Genomic DNA, 20,477 nt, shown 5'->3' on the forward strand with positions numbered 1-20,477 from the left:
GAGAAAACTGTCAGGCAGTCGAAAAGGTTTCTTCAGCACAATTTGTGCATTATACACGTGGTGGCAAAAATATATTCTTCTTCCTTTTATTCAAAGGGTTCAGTGGAAAGTGATACATTCTGTTTTAGAAGACAAAAGAGACAATCTTGTTGTCATGGCAACTGGTAAGTTATTTTTATGTCTTGAAAGGTAGCAAGAAATCTTTCTCTTTTGAGGGGTGGGGGGGATGTAGGACTTTGAAACTTGAAGACTATCCACATGGTTCTTAGGAGCAGAGTGCTCAGGACTCACCTTTTCTGTTGGAGGCTTCGAATCTTGGCCAGCTATGTTTGCTGCTTGTATTTCTGTCCAGTTTTTTTTTCCTCTGACCTTGGAGGGAGTGATGTTGAGTGGGTGCCTACAGTATTTATCCTGCATTTTTGTCTGCTAATGGGGTGTGCATCAACTTCCTTTTTAGAGCTCAGTAAGGTGTTAGAGTTGTCTTATGCTTCTGTACTGGCGTAAAGTACAACAACTATATGTTATTTCACTTCTACATGTTTTTTTTTTTTTCTTGTTTTTTTTTTTTTTTTTTTAAGGATATGGGAAAAGTTTGTGCTACCAGTTTCCTCCTGTTTACACTAGAGGTACAGGAATAGTCATCTGTCCTCTTATTTCCTTGATGGAGGACCAAGTTCTGCAGCTGACGTAAGTAACACAGTAGTAACAGGCTGATGTTGTGTTTTTGTGGAAATCCATGGATTCAACTTGTGGCATTTCATAGTGTTGAAGGCTGCAGCTTTGTACAGTGAGCTGTATCAGCTATGAAATACACATTTCTCCAGAAACATGTGCAAACTATAAATTGCCTGAGATCACTGAATTTTCCAGCTATGGAAGTTGTAGGCTGAATTTGCAAAGGATCTGTGCTGGTGGGTGGTTCCTGAAGGTGTATCCTTCTCAATTCTTTTTGTATTCAGAGGCTCTATTTATGGAGAACAAATGGCTGGACAAACTTGGGGTATTGTTTGAGCCTGTGAGAACTATGTCAGAACTTCATGGGGTTGCTTTTAAGTCTAATCTCTAATGGCTGAGCAGATGGAAAATGAAGGCCATTCAGATCAAGGTTATAGCACAGATGTTTAAGATGGACAGTGAAATAGGTCTCCTAATATCTAGCATCTTCTTAAAACTTCTGATGTAGCACAGTAGTAGGGAATTTGACTTGGGTCAAAGGGAAACGTTCTTAACCTGATTCCTTGTTTCAGTAATGAAGTATGTGTCTGTGGGAGACAGCAAGAGGGGTGTGAATGGGCATGTGGCTGTCAGGGATAGTGACCAACATCTACTGTTTTTAATAAACCTTCTTCCATTGAGATCCTTGGAAGAAAGTAGTTTCAGACCCCACAGCTTGAATTTACTTTCCCAAATTCTGGCAGTAGGCTGGAAAAAAAACAAAAACCAAACTGAGGTGGAGTATTTATGAGTAAATCAGTACATAACTGTCCTTTTTTTTACTGCAGAATGTCAGGGATTTCATCCTGCTTGCTTGGTTCGGCTCAGTCAAAAGATGTCAAAGACAGCATTAAAGCGTAAGTCCTGTCTAAACATCTTGGGGCTGCAGTTCCTGATGTATTTGAGAGATGGAATGTGTCATCTGATCTGTCACAACAAAGTCTTGGTCCTGGCAGTCAGCAAGAGTTGCATTTACACACTACGAGCATTTGGGAGGCATGTAGCCACTTTCTTGTGCCGTCTGCATCTAGGGAGATGAAGCTTGCTGACTCAGCTTTATGCTGTGATTTATACAGGAATCACAGGTCTTAAACCTGTGTTTGTCAGAGTCATTACAACTGTTCCTTTCAGTTCTACGGCCCATAGCAAATCTGTGTTGTTTTTTTTCTCAAGTCACACTGTCTACTGCCTTGCTTTTCTGCTGATTTGGAGTGCCTTACTCTGCCTTCACTGCCTTCCTGTTACTGCTCATCCAGATGTCTGTCCTTGTTCTCGTTTACGTCTTCAAACAGTCACGGTTTCATTTTGTTTGTTTGAATTCTCCTTCTTTGACACTATTCTCTTGATGTTGTAGGGGTCTATACAGAGTCATATACATGACACCAGAGTTCTGTTTGGGGAATTTAGAGCTACTTCAGGATATTGACCAAACTATTGGTAAGTTGGAAATATGGTTGATGATGAGGCGGCAGGTAGCTTCATTTCACATTCAACGTGTTTTAATACTCTGACAATCTTAAACTGGAAAAAGAAAAAAATGATCCTTATAATTAATGGTAGTTAAGACTTTGGCCTTCTGTAGAGATGTACTTGAAAATCTGAAGCTTGGAGAAGGAATCAGAGGTGGTAGTAGTGGAAATCTGGTAGAGCTCTTAGGCATTTTCACAAACGAGGTCAATATAAAAATGGACTTGATGAGTCCTTACAGCAGAAGACCTACTAGAAACAGAATTTAAAGCAGATTGCTGGTACCTTCTAAGAAAAGCTTGAGATTGAACAGAATGTGGTGTTTGTATTTTGTAACTTCCCATTGGTTTGCCTTGTAAGTGCTGTGTCCATGCTGTGGTTTTGTTTCCACCAGGTATTACTCTCATAGCTGTTGATGAAGCTCATTGCATTTCTGAGTGGGGCCATGACTTCAGAAATTCCTTTAGAAAGTTAAACTCATTAAAGAAGGCTCTACCATCGGTGAGGTTTTAAGATGTGCTTGATTTCAAATTTAAGAGAAGGATACCATTTCATTTCACACGATAGCTTGGGGTTTCATCTTTTGATGGTGTCTTTTGGGTGTACTTACCTTACCATGATGTTCTGGGAGTTTTTGCAGTCTCTGTCAGTGAATGAGCTTTGTGGGCTTTTTTCTTTATTCCCCCAAAGGTTTAAGTGGAGGAGGGCATCCAGAATCTGGGCTATCGGGAACTTCTGTAAAAGAGTAATTCTGTTGTATCTCTTTGTGCTGATGAAATGTTGTTCCTAAGTTCCTGGTTTAATACTGAAGGATTTTGTTTATGAAACTGGCCAAGCAGCTTGCAAGGAAAGTCAGTTATAACTTCCAAACTTTCCTGAAGCATTTACTGAACAAGCTCCAAAATTTAGACCTGAACTTCAGATCTTATTCTTGAAAGTTTTGTACTATGTTCCCTAAATTTAACCAGCTGCATCAGACAGCTGCTGCAGCCTCACTGAAGGTACAGCTAAAGAAAATGTGAATTAAGAAGAAAACCATGTGTTTCACTTGTTCTGTCCCTGCCTGCTGTGCTGTGCTCCTTAACATTGTAGAGTGAAGCTCTATAAGGCTGAATATTAACTGTTTTGACTCAAATCATTGAGAGGTGTCTGACCTTTTCTGCTGTTTTTTTCTGTTTTTGTTTTAAATGTCAGGTTCCCGTTGTTGCATTAACAGCAACTGCAAGTCCTTCAGTTAGAGAAGACATAGTGATTTGTCTGAACCTAAAGAATCCTCAGATCACATGTACTAGTTTTGACAGACCTAATCTGTACTTAGAGGTTGGACGACAGAGTGGAAATATCCTTAGGGATTTGAAACAGTTCCTTACTAGGAAAGGAAGGTAAGGATTTAGGCCTTTCTTGTTGTTCCTGCAGATGTACTTGAGTACTTAACAGGTTGTCAGTAGTGTGTACCAAAAACTGGTAGCAGTCTTAAACTGATCTGGTGAGGCAGATTACACCCCAACCTGCATCCAATATCATGCTAATCATTCATCATATCTGCACCCCTGCCCTCCATCTTCTTCTCCCAGCTTAGAAAAAAAGCAGTTTGAGGTATCTCACAGTTTGCAAGGTCTTAACTGAAGGATTTTCAGGTTCATTTGGTGCTCAGAGAGGCTTACAGCATTATGGCAGTTTGAATGACAGTGATGAATTGGCTGGTGGATTCCTTCCTAAACATTATTGTATGTAGTGAGTTGGTTATGAATCTGAAATCAGATTTTTTTGAGAAGACTAATTGAGCAGAGCAATTGCAGTGCTTTTGAAAGCACACCCACCAATGTACCAGTGAGTGGGTTTCCTGCACCTTTCCTCTTCTTGTCACAAGCTACCATGTTTGCCTCTACAGCAGTATAAATACACTTCACTCATTCGTATGTTGTTACATATATGTTGACCTTTTACAAGTGGCAGCTGTAAATGCATGTTTCCTGATGACCTTCAGAAAATGGGAGGCCATTCAAATCTGTTTATATTTAAGAATCTCTAAGATGATGAACTGCTGCAAAAACCTACGTTTCCTTTTCAATTAGGGCAGAGTTTTTGCCAGAGGGTGGCATCTTCTGTTCTGCATCTTTATGTGCACTTATTACTTTTAGCAGTTCTACGTATGAGTTTGAAGGCCCCACTATCATCTACTGCCCTTCAAGAAAGGCCACTGAACAAGTTGTGTGTGAACTGAATAAACTTGATGTGACTTGTGGTGCATACCATGCTGGCATGGGAATTCAAAAAAGGAGAGAAATCCATCACCAGTTCATGCGGGATGAAATTCAGGTACTTGGGAAACAAAGTTTGTGTATTCTCATAAATAACTGTAGAGATTCCAGTAGAGGAAAGAATTTGGAAATATCAGCATGTGTTTCCAATTTACTCTGTACATCTCCTGTTCTGGGAAATTGCTGGTCTGTGTTGACAGTAATATAGTTCCTGGTTTATATTTCAGATTCCCTTAGTAAATCTCTTAAAATACATAGCACGTGAAGAAACTGGTAGATAGCTCACAGAAGTTGGGAAGGCATTGTTCTACTTTCTTCCTATTGCAGCTGAGCAGCACAGAGTTATTCTGAGGTTTATTCTGCTCTTTCTCAGGGCAGGTTCATCATCTGTTGTTTGAGACTAACTACCTTGAAAACACTCTTAACATTTGCCAGGCTGAAGCATCACTCTCACAGCTATAATCCTGTGCTCAAGTTGTGACCAAAATCAAGCTCCTTATTAACACTGGTATAGAATTCAAGTGTGACTTTGAAGCCGTTGTGCCTTAAAGTGAATTTTGGGTCTGTGGCAAAAAATTGTCACCATCAGCATGAGCATTAATAGAAACGCAAATGTATATTGTTGATCATTTCAAAACATACAGTGCGTGGCTTCTGTTTTGTAGTGTGTTGTGGCTACGGTGGCATTTGGAATGGGCATCAATAAAGCAGATATCCGGATGGTTATTCATTACGGTGCCCCTAAGGAAATGGAATCCTATTATCAAGAAATTGGAAGAGCTGGTCGTGATGGGCTTCCTGCTTCTTGTCATGTTTTGTGGACTACGACAGACTTGGTTTTAAACAGGTAATTGGCTGAAGATGGCTGCTTTAACACAGATAGCTAACGTGTCTAAAGAAAGGAGGAGGGATGGTTTGCCTGGAAGTTGTAAAGTCTTTGTCAGCACAATTCCAAGAACTTTTATGCATATTCAGTGCTGGGTACTGGGTACATTACATTTATTCTAAGAAGATAGACAATCCAGTAACACTAACAAGTGTGTCTTTGTTCTACTTATGCTTCCTGAAAATGTTTTGCAAGGCAGACAATGATGAGACCTGGTTACTTGTCCTGTATATCATCAGACCTGTTTTTAAGACCTGTCAGCACCCTTAAGGAGTTAATTACAAATAATTAAGAATTAAGGAATTGCCTTCTTTTCTCCCCCTCTTTTTGTATCTCCCTCTTTCTCTCGTGTTCTTTTTCTCGCTCAGGTTTGAGCATTGTGCTGATGGTAGCTCAGGTTTGGCCTGTGCAGCAGCTCAGAGTGTGGGCCAAGTGAGTTCTCCATGAACCCATAAAAGTACTCCCGTGCTATTTTTGTTTCACTTGAATACTTCTTTTGGCTATTATAAAGAGTATTACATTAGACATTAGGTGGATGTCAGGCGTAATTTGGTGTTGATGAGATGCAGAAGAATAGTGGTCAATATTTAAGGTCCATTTTTTTCTTATGACTGGCAGGCATCTTCTTAATGAGATACACAATGAAAAGTTCAGATTGTACAAACTGAAGATGTTAGAAAAAATGGAGAAGTACCTTTCCTCAAACAACTGCAGAAGAAAGTGAGTACTGCATACTGCATGTTATTGCATACAATTTAAGTTAGCATTAATAAGAGTTGTTGTGACTGTTACTGATGTAGTTTGTAAACATAAAGCTTCTTCAATATCAAGAAATACAGCCTTCAGCATATCTATATGTATGCTTCAAATGTTTCTTATTTACTTTTTGGAAAAAAGCTTCCTTTTTTACAGTGGAATCAGGGCCAAAATTGTCTCCGCAATGAATTAATTATGCTGATTTCAATTCTGTTTTCTGCAATGAATTTAATGAGTAAGTTTTTGTTCTTGTATTTAATTCCCTGCTTTCCCTTGGGTAGAATCATCCTGTCTCATTTTGAAGACAAACAACTCCGAAAGGTCTCCTCTGGCATTATGGGCACAGAAGACTGCTGTGATAATTGCAGGTGCAGGTAAGTGTTTTCCCCCTTAAAGGCTGATACAAGAGGATGTGTTCTCTCAGGCTGACTTACAAGGCAAATTATCTGCAATAATTGACTTTTTATGCATTTGGTTTTGCAGATGTTGAGCCTGAAGCTTATCTTTGTTTGAACAGCTGTCCCTGATTTGCTACTAAATAATTGAAGAAGCCACGAGGCAGGTTATGAGCAATAAGTTTTGCTGTGGGGAAAACCTGTAAACAAAGCATGGCCACAGTTCTCATTATGGGTTTAGAGCAACTTTATCGGACTGTGCAAATACAGTCACTTTTATAAGTCTTGCTGGGTAACTAATCCCAAAAGAAACCTCTCGAAATTGGGATGCAGAACCATGTGTCTCAGGTTGAATTGCCTTAGTGTAACAGGAGCTGCTTTCTTGTTGTAGTGTGTGCTGACATATGTTCTTTCCAGCATGTGTAATAACTTCAGAAGCCCTGAAGGGAATCCAGGGGATCAGTAGCCTCACAGATTTGAGCAGAAACGCTTTCCTCCATCTCTTGTGTGCATACATACACATTTTCTTGAAGCTGTAGTAAACGATCCCTTGTTCTTGATGGTAGTGTAACGCTTTGTGATCAGAGATAAGTTATTACAGTGTGTTGCTCTCAGCGAAAACTGTACCACCATGGTTACATTTCCTGCATGCTCAAGGAATAAGGGATCTGTCTGGGTCCTACCCAAACTAACCAAGAAGAGAACTTGTTTGAGAGATCATACCTTCAATTTGTTTGCAGTTGCAGTGGTGTGCCCCAGTGAAGGACCACACAGTGAATTTGTATTGCAAAACTCAAATTGTTTGAAATGCAGAACACTGCACACTTCTCTTTTTTGGAAGTGGTTTTTTTTTTTTTTCTTTTCCTTTTTTTAATAGGTTTTTCTACTCAGTAACACATGCAATAACAAGACACAGCAAATAGGGTAGCTCTTCTGTTATTTTCACTTTGCCTGTGTTTATTGGGAAGAAAGAAACAACCTCTTGGCTATTAGGTGCAGCTAAAACAAACAAAAGAAAGTTTTATACCAATGACAGTCCACATATGAAAATACTAAATCCAGAGGATTGGTGGGATGACATTGTTCTGTCATAGCAAGTATCCTGAAGAACTGTTTAGTGTTTGGTTGTGCAGCTGTCTTAATCACACGTGACATTGATCTTGCTTGGACTCACACTTTCAGTTCTAGTTCTTTACACCCATTTGAACAATTAATGATGCCTTTAAATGTAACTCAAGATGTGTAATTTATTTGGTTACCACTTAATAGACAGTGTTTGACAAAGAGGAGGCTCGATTTGTTTATTCTTAAGTTTAGTTTTCTTTGTGCCTTTCAGAACCTCTTGTTTGGCAACCTCCAGTGATTCAGAAGGTGGTTTACAGGACTTTGGAAAACAAGCGTATCAGCTGCTTTCTGCAGTAAGCGCCCTGGAAGAGAAATTTGGAACTAGAGTTCCCATACTGTTTCTCCGAGGTTCTGTAAGTTATATTAAAAATTATTGTTTGTGCTCTGAGAGAAAAGGGAATGTTATGATGTCCTGCCCTCTTTGTTGATAGACAATACATTGATATGCATGTTTATTTTAGTACCTTTTTCTTAGAGCGCTATGTAACTGTGGAGAGTTAGGATAGATTTCCTGAAGCTCTTCAGCAACACTTCCCATGCAACAAATTAGACTGTTGCCTCTAAAAACAATGTCAGTAAATAGGGTGAATCTCCTAAGCATGCTGTACTTACCTTTACATAGGTACAACAAAGGAACAGCTGCTGACACTGAGCTCTTCTTTAGAAAAGCTCTGCTTTTCTAAAAGGTTCAATATTCAGCCTGTTATATGGCCCAAGATCTCAGCTTAGAAATGTGTAATGTTACGTGTGCTATGCAGAGCTGTCCCGTATTTTGTGGATTACTTTGTTATCAATGGTTTTATGTTAGCCCACATACTGGCAGAGGTTCTGAAGCTGTTTCTGAAAATCTTGAGCTCTTACATTCTTTACGGCAAGTCTGATGTCATTGCAGAGGCAATTAAGCAACTTCTCAGTGAAAACTCATCACTTCCATTGTCCTGAAAGGAATAGCCTTTCCAGAACTAAGAACAAACAGATCTCTGCTTGGTAGGCCATTGACTTGAATGAAGCAGATGATGACTTTTGTTCTTGCTTTGTACTGCTAACTAACTTAGAGTGGTGAGACAGGAAGTAGGATATTAAGATGAGTATAAATGATTTATGAGCATCTTCACATGCAATGCATTTGAAATACTGATGAGAAATGCACCAGAAATACACAGGAGCAAGAACAAAGTCACTTCAAATGTTTACGGTCTGGAAAAAAATCACTTGCAGTACTTGATAACGTTTGCTGAATGATGTCATGCTTTCTTTGTGTTTAGTAAGAAATCTGCTAATTGTCACACAAATGTGCTTAGAGTGAAAATACATCTTTGTAGATCTTAAAGTAGTTAGAATAATTTATTTGCTAGACATTATTGGGAAAATTGTCAGGTTTGCACTGCTAATATGGAATAAATTCTTACTGCTTTTCACTGGGCTAACATACCCTTTAAAAATGGTGATTTTCTTTGCTCTGTTGCTCAGTTTCTCCTCCTGAGCAAATGTGTGAAATAGCTCACTGGTATGAGTGGTACATTGCTTCAGAAATTTATGTGTCTTATGGAAAACTGATTCTTTCAAAGAAGCTTGTGGTATCTTTTTATAACAAGTAAGTCCATGTTGCCTCCAACAGACTTCAGGTAGATGATGGGAGGGACCAGGTTTCACTTAATATTTGAAAGCTGAGTCAGGCCATACAAGGCCCTCTGGGAAACGTGTAATTAGAGCTGCATTGACAGAAATATTACACTAACCCTGCAAAACTCAGAAGAACACAACGTTTAGAACTGAGCTCCTTTTATCAGCCCACAGGTGAATTTATAGCTATGTCAGCCATGATTTTATTGTTAATAATAGACTTAGTGATTGGTTGCAAATGGCTTTTAGTAGTAACTCTAACATTTAATAAATTCTAAACAGTTAAAATTGTAGGTTTGGCATTGGACTGACTGTCAGACATTAAAACGACATGACATTGCTTATCCTGAGTATGGCCAAGAAGTTTACTGTTTTGCATCTTATTCCTTTTATAAAGATATCCATTGTTGGACTTGCTCTCAGAGTTAACACCATGTTCTGAAAATGTGCAGCTACTGGAGTAAATAATGTAACTGCAAAACTGAAAGGAATGTTGCTGTGCTTTCAAGTAATTTGTGTTAAGAGTTAAATGAGGGCTGTCTAGACATGAGGTTGTAAAACTTGGCTTTTACTGCTCCCTGAAGAGGTGACTTGCTTTAATTCAGATTCAGGACTCAGTGTCCCAGTCCCATTGTGCAGCAAGCTGTATTCACCTTCCACATGGTACCATTCCCTGTGTGCCGAAGGCTGAAGAAAGGCCCTCTTCCTGCTGCTCCTCTTGCTGCATGAGCTGAGCGGGAGTTCCTTGTCTGTCTCTCTCCTGTGAACCCTGAGGACATGATGTTGCTCAGCAGGCCGCCCTGTGCTGACCACTGCAGCAGGCAGGCTGTTTTTCATTGCTGGCAAAAATGTGTAGGTAATGATGGTGACAGTGTTGAGAAATAGCACTTGTAGCTGTCTCTGCACCCTTGTCCTGTCCTGTCACTTCCTCCATATGCAGTTTTACAGTTTTGTCATGTCAGTGTAGTTTGCCTTTTGAATTCATAATGTTTTCACAACACAAAAATGGATTGCATTAGCAAAGGTGAAATCACTCTTTGAGTGGCACCGAACAAGGTGATAAGCATGGCTTGTGCTCTTCATTGAGTTGTTTTAAGTGGTTGTTGTTGTGGATATTGTGTAAACTTGAATGAAATTTTCTTTTGGCTTGTGGCTTTGCAGAGAAGTTCTAGGAGGTTTGTGTTCTCGGGGACACGTTCCTCATATCTCATGATACAAATTGCAGGTTATATTGGAAACTTCCTTCCTAAAGGGCTGGAGAAACCTGACCAATTCTCTCCATTTCAGAATTCTCAGCGACTGCCAGACAGATACAGGAAACACGCTTTGTATGGCAGTGGAAAAGACTGGACAGAGAGCTGGTGGAAATCACTCAGCCAGCAGCTGATAATGGAAGGATTCCTCAGAGAAGTCTCTGGGCGTAACAAGTTTGCAACAACATGTGGCCTTACCCAGAAGGTACTTCTTGGTATGAGTCTACCCCTTAAAGGCTTCTGAGTAATCTATAGCTCAGCCATGTTGTCTGTTCCTTACAGGGTAGAAATTGGCTTTCGAAAGCTGCATCTGCCTCAAATCCAAGTCTTCTGTTACAGTCCAATGAAGACTTAAACCTACAGAAAACTCCAAGAAGGTAATTATAACGATGCTTCCTCTTAAGCACTCTATTTTTATCATCTAGGTCATTGGTCTCTGCGGACTAGTTCTGGAAGTGGCAGATTGGACAGGAGATTGCTGCAGTGGACTTAGCAGCCTAGGCTTTCCCTTAGGTACTATTATAATATTAAAAAAAAGCTAGAAGATCTGCTGAAGGCAGGAAATATTAGAGGAAGATTTACTATTTTTTTTACTGCTGATGAGTTACGCAATTGAATTAGTCTTTAACTAGAGCAGCTAAGTTTGTTCTCCCAGTTTTGCACTTGACCTACATTGTCATAAAATTTAGCTTTTCTGTTTCACATTCTCAGCCTGTGCTCTACGCCTGTGTTGCAAAAAGAACTGATTCAACACAAATGTGTGATGGTTTGTCTGTCTGTGTGTGTGTACTTTTGTGAAATCTTTTTCAGGTCTTGGTAAGTCTGCAAAAGTGAAGTTTGGTTTCTTTTATTTAATAACTTTAAAAAAGCAGAATTGTTATTTGCCCAGAATAGCCTTACACAAAGTTCTGCTCGGTTTGCTTAGTGAAATGTTGATGATTAAAAATGGCTGCATCCCTGTACAAATGATTCAGTCAATTCAAATAGAAAAGAATTCTGTTTCATTACAGCCATAGACCTTCAGCTGTGATCTCCATGCAGCGCTCCCCAGACACAAAAGGAGCAAAGCAGTCACCAGTTAAGCAGGTCTGTATGTGTACAACTACTCTTGCGTTCTTTAGCCCTTCCTTGTTTGGGTTAAGTGTGTCATGGTGTAGCAAATGTATCTCTTTTCCTGCTTATAGCAGCATGTTAGGAAAATACTGTTAAATTAGCACTCATTTGTCTTGTTCTTCTGTTGTTTTTTATAGATGTCTTTGTATGAAATGTTTGCGTATGAGAGAAAAGCTGGAACTCCTCCAAGAAGCAATACCATGGTTAACAGGTACGCTCTTCTAAACATTAATAGTACAGATGTTGTTGGTAATGCAGCTATTCAAACAGATATTCCACTTAGAGGTGACCATAAAATGTTTGATTGTAAGTAATTAGTATTAAAAGAAAAGAAGACTTTAAATTTGTAGAACAAGTTTTACTAAGTATAGAAGTACAAACTTTCTAACTGGCTTTACTTCAAATCCAATAGGAATAAAAAAAAGAAAATGTTAATAAAAATGGAGTAACTGCAGCTTTATATTGGGTACTTCTAATGTGGCCATTCTTTTTTTTTTTTCTTTTCTTTTTTTTCCAGTCAGTGTCTTCTATGTGATGGCTGAAAATGTAATGGATTTGAAATTGTGGTTTAAATAAGAAATTGAGAATAATAGTTTTCAGTTAAATAATAATGAAGCCAAAGAGTTGGCAAGTTATGAGTACATCTCAAAGATGGCAGAACTAAAAGTATGTCCCATGCAATGATTGTAAGTGAGCATGAATGTTCATAGGTATCTGCCTTTCTGCACTAATGTGGAGAAGACTGAGACAAACCCAGGTTCCCTGTGGTCAAAAATAAATAAATAAAACAAGCTTTTGCAAAGGGCAGAAAAAGTAATTTGTTCTCCAGGACTATGTGTAGCTTCAGGTTTAAACCCGTCTTGCATTTCTGAACAGTTCCATTCTTCTTTCTTTCTTCATTCTTCTGCATCCTGAAGCTTGCAGAAGATAGGAAAACCAGAACTCACTTAAGCTGAAAGATTTCCACTGTAGCTGTATGGAGAAAAATCATTTCAGGGATAGCTGCAGTCTAAAACAAGTTCATTTGCACTTTGCTTAGCAAAACAAGGAGAAGATATATATTCTAGTGTGTCTGCTTGTGAATATTTGAGTATAATGGTGGCAGCCTAATTAGAGGTAAAATTTCTTAAGCACCTGAGCCTGTAGGCTGGTTGCTGTGATGTTACCACTAGGCATGTCTGTATAGAATGGAACATCAGCTAACACTGCTTACAGCACAGCAACTATGCCTTTGTCACCAATGCTTTTAAAGTTATTAGCTCTTTTTGGCAAAGATCCATGTTACTGGCTGGTAGAAATGAGAGATGTTTCTTGTGGATGCTGTCAGAATAACAACATGAATGGACAAATGCTTCCAAGAATACACTTTAACAGTACAATCATCCAGATGCAGTAGTGATGCAGGTGGTTTGTTAGCAGAAATGCAGTGTTTATCTGAGTTTTTGTTTTTACAGCAAAAGGCTATTTTTATAGTTATAGAAGTTATAGAACACACAGAGGAATTTTCATAAATTTGGCTATGTGATGCTACTAATTCTGCTCTTATCAGCTCAAGTCCTGTATCAGTGCTGCTGCTGGCATAAGGTGCTGGCCACAATCTGACTGTACTGTCAAATAGCAGGCAAAAAAAAACAAACAAAAAAACCCACAATAAAAAAAGCAAAACAGGGCTGTTGCTCACTTCAGCGTTATACAAAGTTTGTGAACAAACTGATCAGACTCAAGTGCTGACTATGTGTATTTCATCAGTCCCCCAGTGCACTCACCAGTGAAATCTCCCTTGAGGCCCCGAGGACCTGTTTCATCACAAGAAAATGAACTAGAGGTGAGTCTTGGCAAGAGAGGATATCTGCAAAATACAGTCAACTTGTAGAGCACAGTTCCTGCTGTATCGGAACAGCTGTTTTGGGCAGCTCTTTGACATTGCAAAGATGTTATGAGTAGGAGTCCTGAAAGAGAATTTCAATATGATGTCCTTAAAGGGTTGCAGGGTTTTTTGTGTATTAGTGGAAAGATTAGAGAAGCTATAATTTTTCAGCTCATATTTGAATCGTTTCTGCATGCTTGATCTAAAGCTTCTTTGTGAGTATTTGTCTTTTCTTCACAGACTGCTCTCTATGGCAAGTTGCTGACTGCTAGACAGAAGGTAGCTAATGAGAAGATAATTCCTCCTGCTGTCTTGGCGACCAATAAGATCCTGGTGGAAATGGCCCGAAAGAGGTAAAGCCAGCATACATGTATATCAGAAAAACTCAATAAATAAATAAATAAATAATCACGAGCCAAGTCACATTTTGTCTTTCTGCATTGTTGGGGTAGCATGCCTCATTTGTGAAGGAGTAGCATTTTTCTGATCCATCCATTAGTCATAGTAACCTTGTAGACTACTTACCCCAGTAAGTTAGAAGGCTGAATACATCAGACTTGTGTCTTCATTCTAGTGTTTGTCTGTTTGTTTTTAAATAAAATGCCAACTTTACATTATTTATCCTGGATCAGGCCTACAACTGTTGAGAATGTGAAGAGAATTGATGGTGTATCTGAAGCCAAATCGACAATGTTGGTCCTTCTCCTGGATGAGATTAAGGACTTCTGCCAAGCAAATGGTTTGCAGGTATTGTTTACTTTAAGTGTCTTTTAGAATTCAGGTGCCAGGAGGATCATAATTTGATTTGCAGCTGTTGGATTCCTCCCTCACTGTTTGTTTTTAACACAGTTTTTTCCATCCAGGCATAGCAACCTGGCATACATATAGGCCTTCCAAATCCAAATGCGCTGCATAGTAATGACATCAGGACCTGGCTGATGTTATGGACTGGTGTTGTTGGCCATGCTTATAAAGTACAGCTGTCTAACCAGGTCGATGGTGCTATATTATTAAGAGCTTGAAGCTAGTTAATTGTGATATGGGTTTGGAGACCAAGGGTATAGGAAATGGCCCCCATAAGGTTATTGCCACAGTAGATTTTGATGGAAAGACTCATCTTTGTTTCTGTCAGCTTGTCCTCAGCAGACTAGTAAAAGTCTGGTGCCTGACTTTTATCAACGCTGTTGATTTACTTCTGAGATTTCCTGTAAAGTAGCTCCTCATCACGCTTGCCCCCATAATGGTAAGAGACACTACCAGAGAGGGACCGTGGAGCATAGGATTGGAGGTGATATGCAGCTGTTTAAGGGGGTGAATTCCTACATATATCTGTGGATACTGGGATTAGAATGTCTAGAAAGCAAGTAGAGCAGTGATACTACTTCTGTCGTGATTGAGATAATTCCTCACTACGTTAAACATCTAGTCATATTCCTCCTTAAAGAGAAAGCTAATGGACCTAGGTATGGGGATCAAAACTATTCCTGTTTTTCAAGAAGTCTTTGTTAAGCTGAAGTTTAAAATACATGGAGGAATTTCCCATACAAAAACCACAGATGGAATACCACAGTTTGTTCTGATGGCATAATTTTACATATGTCATGAGTACTAATTGAGTTTTGTGTTGATAGCTTATTTTTTGGCTTTTTCTTCACGAGTTCATACTTGTGCATTTCCATCTTAAGAAAACGAGTATGCATCCTGATTTTCTGCTTTTTTTTTGTGGCCAAAATCAGTCTGCATGGTGATGAATGACTCCATTTCTGTTACTTCTTTGGATAATAGGAGGGTGTTTCATTAGTTGTTACTGAGATATAATCCTTTTACTCTTCTTTATCTCACTCAGACGGACATATTCCCCAAATCTGAATCTACAGATCAGAAAGAGACATGTCCCTGGAAGAATGCTAAAGCTCTGTCTCCCTCAGAGCATGTCACCTATGTCCTGTTCCAAGAGAAGAATCTCTCCCTGGTAAGTTCCTCCCTGTGATGGTCACTTCCTCTTTCACTAACTCTCTTGAATCTTTAGATAGCAAAGCCCTATTCCTTTGCCTGTGCCATGTCCGTGTGTAAGAGTGTAATGTTGCAAAGTGAAGGTCATATGGAGATTCAGTGCAAAATAGTAAGGCTACGTGTCAAATGTGGCTTTCTCATTCAGACTTTCTAAAGGTGTGTTTCCTGTTACAAAGGAAAGCTAAGGTCAAGTCGCATTTAGGTTGTTCAAGTGCTATGGGGCTCCCTGAGTATCCCTAGTGGGTTTTTGGGTACAGGAACTTGCCAGGCTTTTGGATGTATTTCAGACACTTCTGCCACCTTAATGTCCTCTTCTTTTGTTTCCATAGAGGACTATCAGTGAGACCAGATCTCTTCCTCTTACTGAGGTTGGCACTCACTTGGTCCGGGCAGTGAAAGCTGGTTATCCTGTCAACCTGGAGCGAGCAGGTTTGACTCCTGAAGTTCAACAGATCATTTCTGATATTATCCATAATCCTCCTATTGACTCAGGTGAGCATCACAGCAACTGTCTGAAGCTTCCCATGGTAGTGGCATGCTAATGATGGGGATGAAAATGATCAGTGTTCTGCTACTGCTTTAGGTAGCACCTATTATTTTTTGAAGACTTGTGGTTATAGCACGGCAGAGCACTGCAAAGACAGTTGTTGGTTTCCTTTTGGGTTTGTTTCAGAACAAGGCAATCACACTTCATAAAAGATCAAAAGAAGGTAGCACTATATACGTGCTTCCATTTCACTGTACTGTGCTGGAAAAGGTCTAGGCACTGTTCTTAAAAGTGTATTTATTTACTCAGTTGAAAGGCAAACTGAAAGAAATTTTCCTGGCAGGATCTTTCTGTATGTACTGGCTTATGGACAATATGCTGAAGCAGAGCTGTAAAATTTCTGCAGGGAAGTTTGTCTGCAAATTATTTGTTTACGAGGAGGAAGCAGGATATACAGCTCTTTATCTTAACCCCGTCATCTGGTACCATGGGCTGGTTCAGAAGATGGAAGCAACCACATATGGATTTGTGGCTCTGCACATGAGGCACTGAAAATTCAGTCTCTCCCTAGGAGTTAATTACTTAGGTTTACAGAATTTTTCTCGCTTGCCACTTGCAGTACTCCTGTCCTACTGCAGATTAATTTGTCCTTTTAGCAGTTACAGGCCCAACCAGACTCTCAGCTTTACTTCCTTAAACATACAGCCGTACAGGTTCTCCTTTCCAGCACAGTAGAAGATGGGAGGCTATTTAACCTGTGTATATAGTCTTCATCTCAAGAGAAAATGGTTGACAGGAGAGGCAGGTTAGAGTTAAGATGATTATGATGTTTTACACTGAATGTGAGATGGTATGTTCTGCAAATGAGCCTGGAATTAATCCTGTAAACATGTGATATAGTTCCTCATGGAACTTCTAGGCTTTCCTTAATCCATCCTTTTCTGAGAAACAACTGATGTGTTTTACAACATGAGAAAATAGTCAAAGAGAGGAAAGGCAATTAAAATAATTATATTTATTTTTTTTTTCCAAGACACCACCAAAATTCAAGCAATTAGAAAACTTGTTCCTACAAATATTGAACTGTATCTCATCCAGATGGCTATTGCATTGTTGGAGAAAAAGGATGGCAATAAATCTAAGTATGGCTCAGGTGCCAAAAGGATGCTGGTGTTGTCAGATGGGCAGCAGGAAAAGACAGGAGGAGACCAAACAAGTGGGGGCAAAGCTTTGTGGAGTGGAAGAAAGGTTAGTAAAAATCTACACAACTGGTTTTGTGAAAATGTTTTGTCTTTTTAAAAGCAGGCCAAGTGCTGTTTGTTGTTGCTGTTTGCAGTACTGCTTAGCATCTCCACCTTCCCAGTCTACCTTTTACTCAGCTCTGAATAGGAGTTGTCTTCTCCTCTGAGATTTGGCCAGGAGGTTCCTCTTCTGAAGTGCTGGCCTAGGAAAGAGACCAGCCCCCTGGTCCTGCTGTATATACCATTATAATTGCAACTTAATAATGGGCTCAGAATAGGGATGATCATCTTCTGCTATTGTTCAGCCATTCAGGAAGTGAGTGTAAAAGATTCCCTGTAACATCCAGGAGTTTTGAGTAGCTGAGATAATGTAAGATTATGAAACTGAAATTTCTGCCTGGTAAGAAAGCTCTGTATAAGCCGGACCATTTATAAACAGTCCATGTTCTGCCTTTATTGGTAACTGATCACCAGCCTAATGTGGGAAAACTGAATCCCTTTCTGTCTAGAAAGCTCTTAAGCTTTAAGGTTCATGAGTGCCTCTCTTGCTCAGGCTGCTGGATGTAGCTGTAGTAACTAGAAGTGTCATGTCTGAGTCACTGGGAGAAATTTCCAATAGAAGGAAATACCGAGCTTGCTACTGCAGTTTGAAAAAGGACAGACCAGCCTTTCCAGCTCCATGCTTGCCTCTCAGTGTCTTCACAAGTTGCAGTTCAACACTTTATACAAAAGGCTGCCCTCAGAGTTGCTCCAAGTGAGAATGATAAAAAGAAATTGCAAACTGTGAATCCTTTTGCTGCCTGCCTGCACAAGGACTTCATGTCTGTTCCTTACAGAGATCTGGGATGGTTTCTTTAACTTGGGGCAAAGATAATGTTTCATGCCTTATCAAATTGATTGTTTCTTGCCTCCGGAGCACTGTTTTGATCCTACAAAAAGCGTCTGAGCATGTTTATTTTGTTTCCCAAAGTTGACCTGGCAGTTCAAGTGTATAAGCTGTGATGACATTTTTCCTTCTGCTGGTAGCTGTTTGGAGCTAATAACAGGGATGACATACTGTTAGAGATAAAGGTAGTGTTGTACAAATGAGCAGACTGCAAATGTAAGGGGAAAAAAAAAAGACTAATTAAAAGAGACTTCATTTCCTAGAAAAAAATCCTCATTCTAACAATTCCCTGTAGCAAACAGCTTTTGAAAATTGCTAATGGATATATTTATATATATAATGGATATATATATATTTAACGTTATTTCTTTGTAGGATGATTTGACCAGTCCTACACTGAAGGAAGGAGATGAAAAAAAACATCCACAAGTGGTTCCCTCAGCTTTGGTAAATAGCTATTCTTACTATAATAAAGCATGCAGTAGCTATTAGCCATTAATGATTCTCTAAGTGAGACTGAAATCACAAATCAGAGATGTGTAGTTGATGCAAAAATCTTAGCTTCAGTTGTTTCCATCACTAATGCACAGACATGATGTACCAATCACGGGTTAATAGATTTGTGCCCACTATGCCGTTTTCAACTAACACCTTTGCTTGAAAAACGTGTCTGAAAATCATAGAATCATAGAATGGCTGAAAAGGATCTCCAAGATCATCTAGTTTCACTCTGTGCTGTGGGCAGGGTCGCCAGCCGCTAGACCAGACTACACAGAGAGCAGCGCTGACATGGAAACAAGTATTTTGAGTTCTTGGAGCCACAGGGACAGAGGATGTATTCTTCTTCCCTATGGGGTTGGGGGTAGAAAAAAGGCCCAAGTGAAAATTTTAGTTCCTCTATTTATAATGAATTTTGTTTTGGTGAAATGGATTAGAAATAGCTAGGGATATTATTAAGGATGAGTATTGGAACTCCTTATAATTAAACTAATTTACTTCTGAAGAATCTAGTTTGTGCTCTAATGCTATGATACATGTAACAGCCTCCTTTGTTACTGCCCTTTGCAAAGGCCACGTGGAGCACAGATGATGCCCAGCCAGGTAACAGGGGTACAGCAGACCAGTTGGCCTCCAGGAACCAGCCAGCCCTCAGTCCTGGTGAAGAACTGTTTGCTGACACTCAGCCAAAGGTGAGGCTGCCAGTAGCTCTGCCAGGAGTAGAGCACATAGGTGGTGATTTCGGTGTTGATCTTAAAGCAAAACACAGCTTCTATTTGTGCTTTTTCTTGTGTATAAATCCTTACCCTGAATTGTCAGCCAGTTTCTCATGGTAACGTGCGTGATGCAGAATAACATGTCTGTTGTCTTGCCCTTGCTGAGCCTGAATACGCCACTTCTGCAGCAGCATCCTGCTTTAGGAAGTTTTTCCCTAGTAGATCTTGGCAGCCCTCTAGTGGCAAGTGCTTCCAAACACCCCAAGGGCACATTTGGCTCCTCCAAGGTGTTTGTGGGTGATTGCTGCTCATCACACCAAGGGTTTCTGCAGTGGTGGTCACGTAAACAAGCTGTGTGAACACAGACACTGCATTTCTCTAAAGGTTGCTCATATGGCTTTGACCAGCATCACTTGCTGTACAGCTTGTGAGGGGCAGGCACCTGTGGCATCACTGGAGGCTTTAGTAGTCATCATGGAAGGTAGCTGACACCTGGGTACCTCAGACTGGCAATGCATCAGCGGTTGCCTTCTTCCCTGGGTGTCACACAAAAGAACTCTTGTTACTTTATGTGTCCTTTAGGCAGATTTATTTGGTTGTGTTTAGTTTCAGTACAATTGCTAAGGATAGCACTGGTAGAGGTGAGCCAGTGCTTTATGGCAGGCATGTTGTTTCCCTGCCACCTGTTCAGTCATAGCCAGCTGCTTGGAAAAAGCCTTGCAATTGAGAGAGACGGCAGCCTTCCGCTGCCCTCATTAAGTTGATGGGTGTCTCCTGACAACTGCTGTTTGAGGTGCAGAGCTGGAAGTTACAGCTGGATGTAGGAATGTGGTTTGTTTCTCTTTGCAGAGCTCCCATCCCCCGGCCAAGAGGAAGGTGCCCGCGTGGTTTGGAGCCTCAGCAGCCCCTGTGCTGCCTGCGCCCCAGACCAAGAAACCCAAAGCAGATGGAAGAAGAGGGATCTTCAATTGAAGATTAGTTTTGTATGTGTACAAATATCGGACAGACTACAACAGCACCTCTTTTACATGAAGCAATAATGCCTGAACTTTTTTTTTCCCCTCCCTTGAGAGACGTATTTGAGCTGAGAACCAAGTCTCTATGTTTGTTCACTATGTGAAATCCGTAATTAAACGCAGCCGATGCAGCCCGCCCCCCTGCAGCCGCCATCTTTAG

The 20,477-nt window shown here is 40.0% G+C and overlaps 1 protein-coding gene across 1 annotated transcript in view; it reads left to right on the forward strand.

The window, feature by feature from the left end:
* The window catches only part of WRN (WRN RecQ like helicase), a 38,041-nt gene extending 17,593 nt beyond the window's left edge, over positions 1–20,448 (forward strand). The window contains exons 13-36 of the mRNA XM_015861203.2: positions 97–164; positions 579–687; positions 1,503–1,571; positions 2,069–2,151; positions 2,576–2,682; positions 3,376–3,563; positions 4,323–4,500; positions 5,108–5,289; positions 5,947–6,048; positions 6,366–6,458; positions 7,816–7,957; positions 10,515–10,685; positions 10,763–10,857; positions 11,491–11,566; positions 11,731–11,804; positions 13,343–13,418; positions 13,701–13,813; positions 14,093–14,207; positions 15,307–15,432; positions 15,803–15,965; positions 16,994–17,208; positions 18,463–18,534; positions 19,158–19,277; positions 20,151–20,448. Of these exons, the coding sequence (XP_015716689.1) occupies positions 97–164; positions 579–687; positions 1,503–1,571; positions 2,069–2,151; positions 2,576–2,682; positions 3,376–3,563; positions 4,323–4,500; positions 5,108–5,289; positions 5,947–6,048; positions 6,366–6,458; positions 7,816–7,957; positions 10,515–10,685; positions 10,763–10,857; positions 11,491–11,566; positions 11,731–11,804; positions 13,343–13,418; positions 13,701–13,813; positions 14,093–14,207; positions 15,307–15,432; positions 15,803–15,965; positions 16,994–17,208; positions 18,463–18,534; positions 19,158–19,277; positions 20,151–20,273 (2,860 nt within the window). The 3' untranslated portion in view covers positions 20,274–20,448. The remainder of the gene's footprint in view (positions 1–96; positions 165–578; positions 688–1,502; positions 1,572–2,068; positions 2,152–2,575; positions 2,683–3,375; positions 3,564–4,322; positions 4,501–5,107; positions 5,290–5,946; positions 6,049–6,365; positions 6,459–7,815; positions 7,958–10,514; positions 10,686–10,762; positions 10,858–11,490; positions 11,567–11,730; positions 11,805–13,342; positions 13,419–13,700; positions 13,814–14,092; positions 14,208–15,306; positions 15,433–15,802; positions 15,966–16,993; positions 17,209–18,462; positions 18,535–19,157; positions 19,278–20,150) is intronic.
* Positions 20,449–20,477: the final 29 nt, after the last annotated feature.

This window comes from Coturnix japonica, chromosome 4, assembly GCF_001577835.2.
Source record: "Coturnix japonica isolate 7356 chromosome 4, Coturnix japonica 2.1, whole genome shotgun sequence".
In the NCBI taxonomy this organism is placed as follows: Eukaryota; Metazoa; Chordata; class Aves; order Galliformes; family Phasianidae; genus Coturnix; species Coturnix japonica.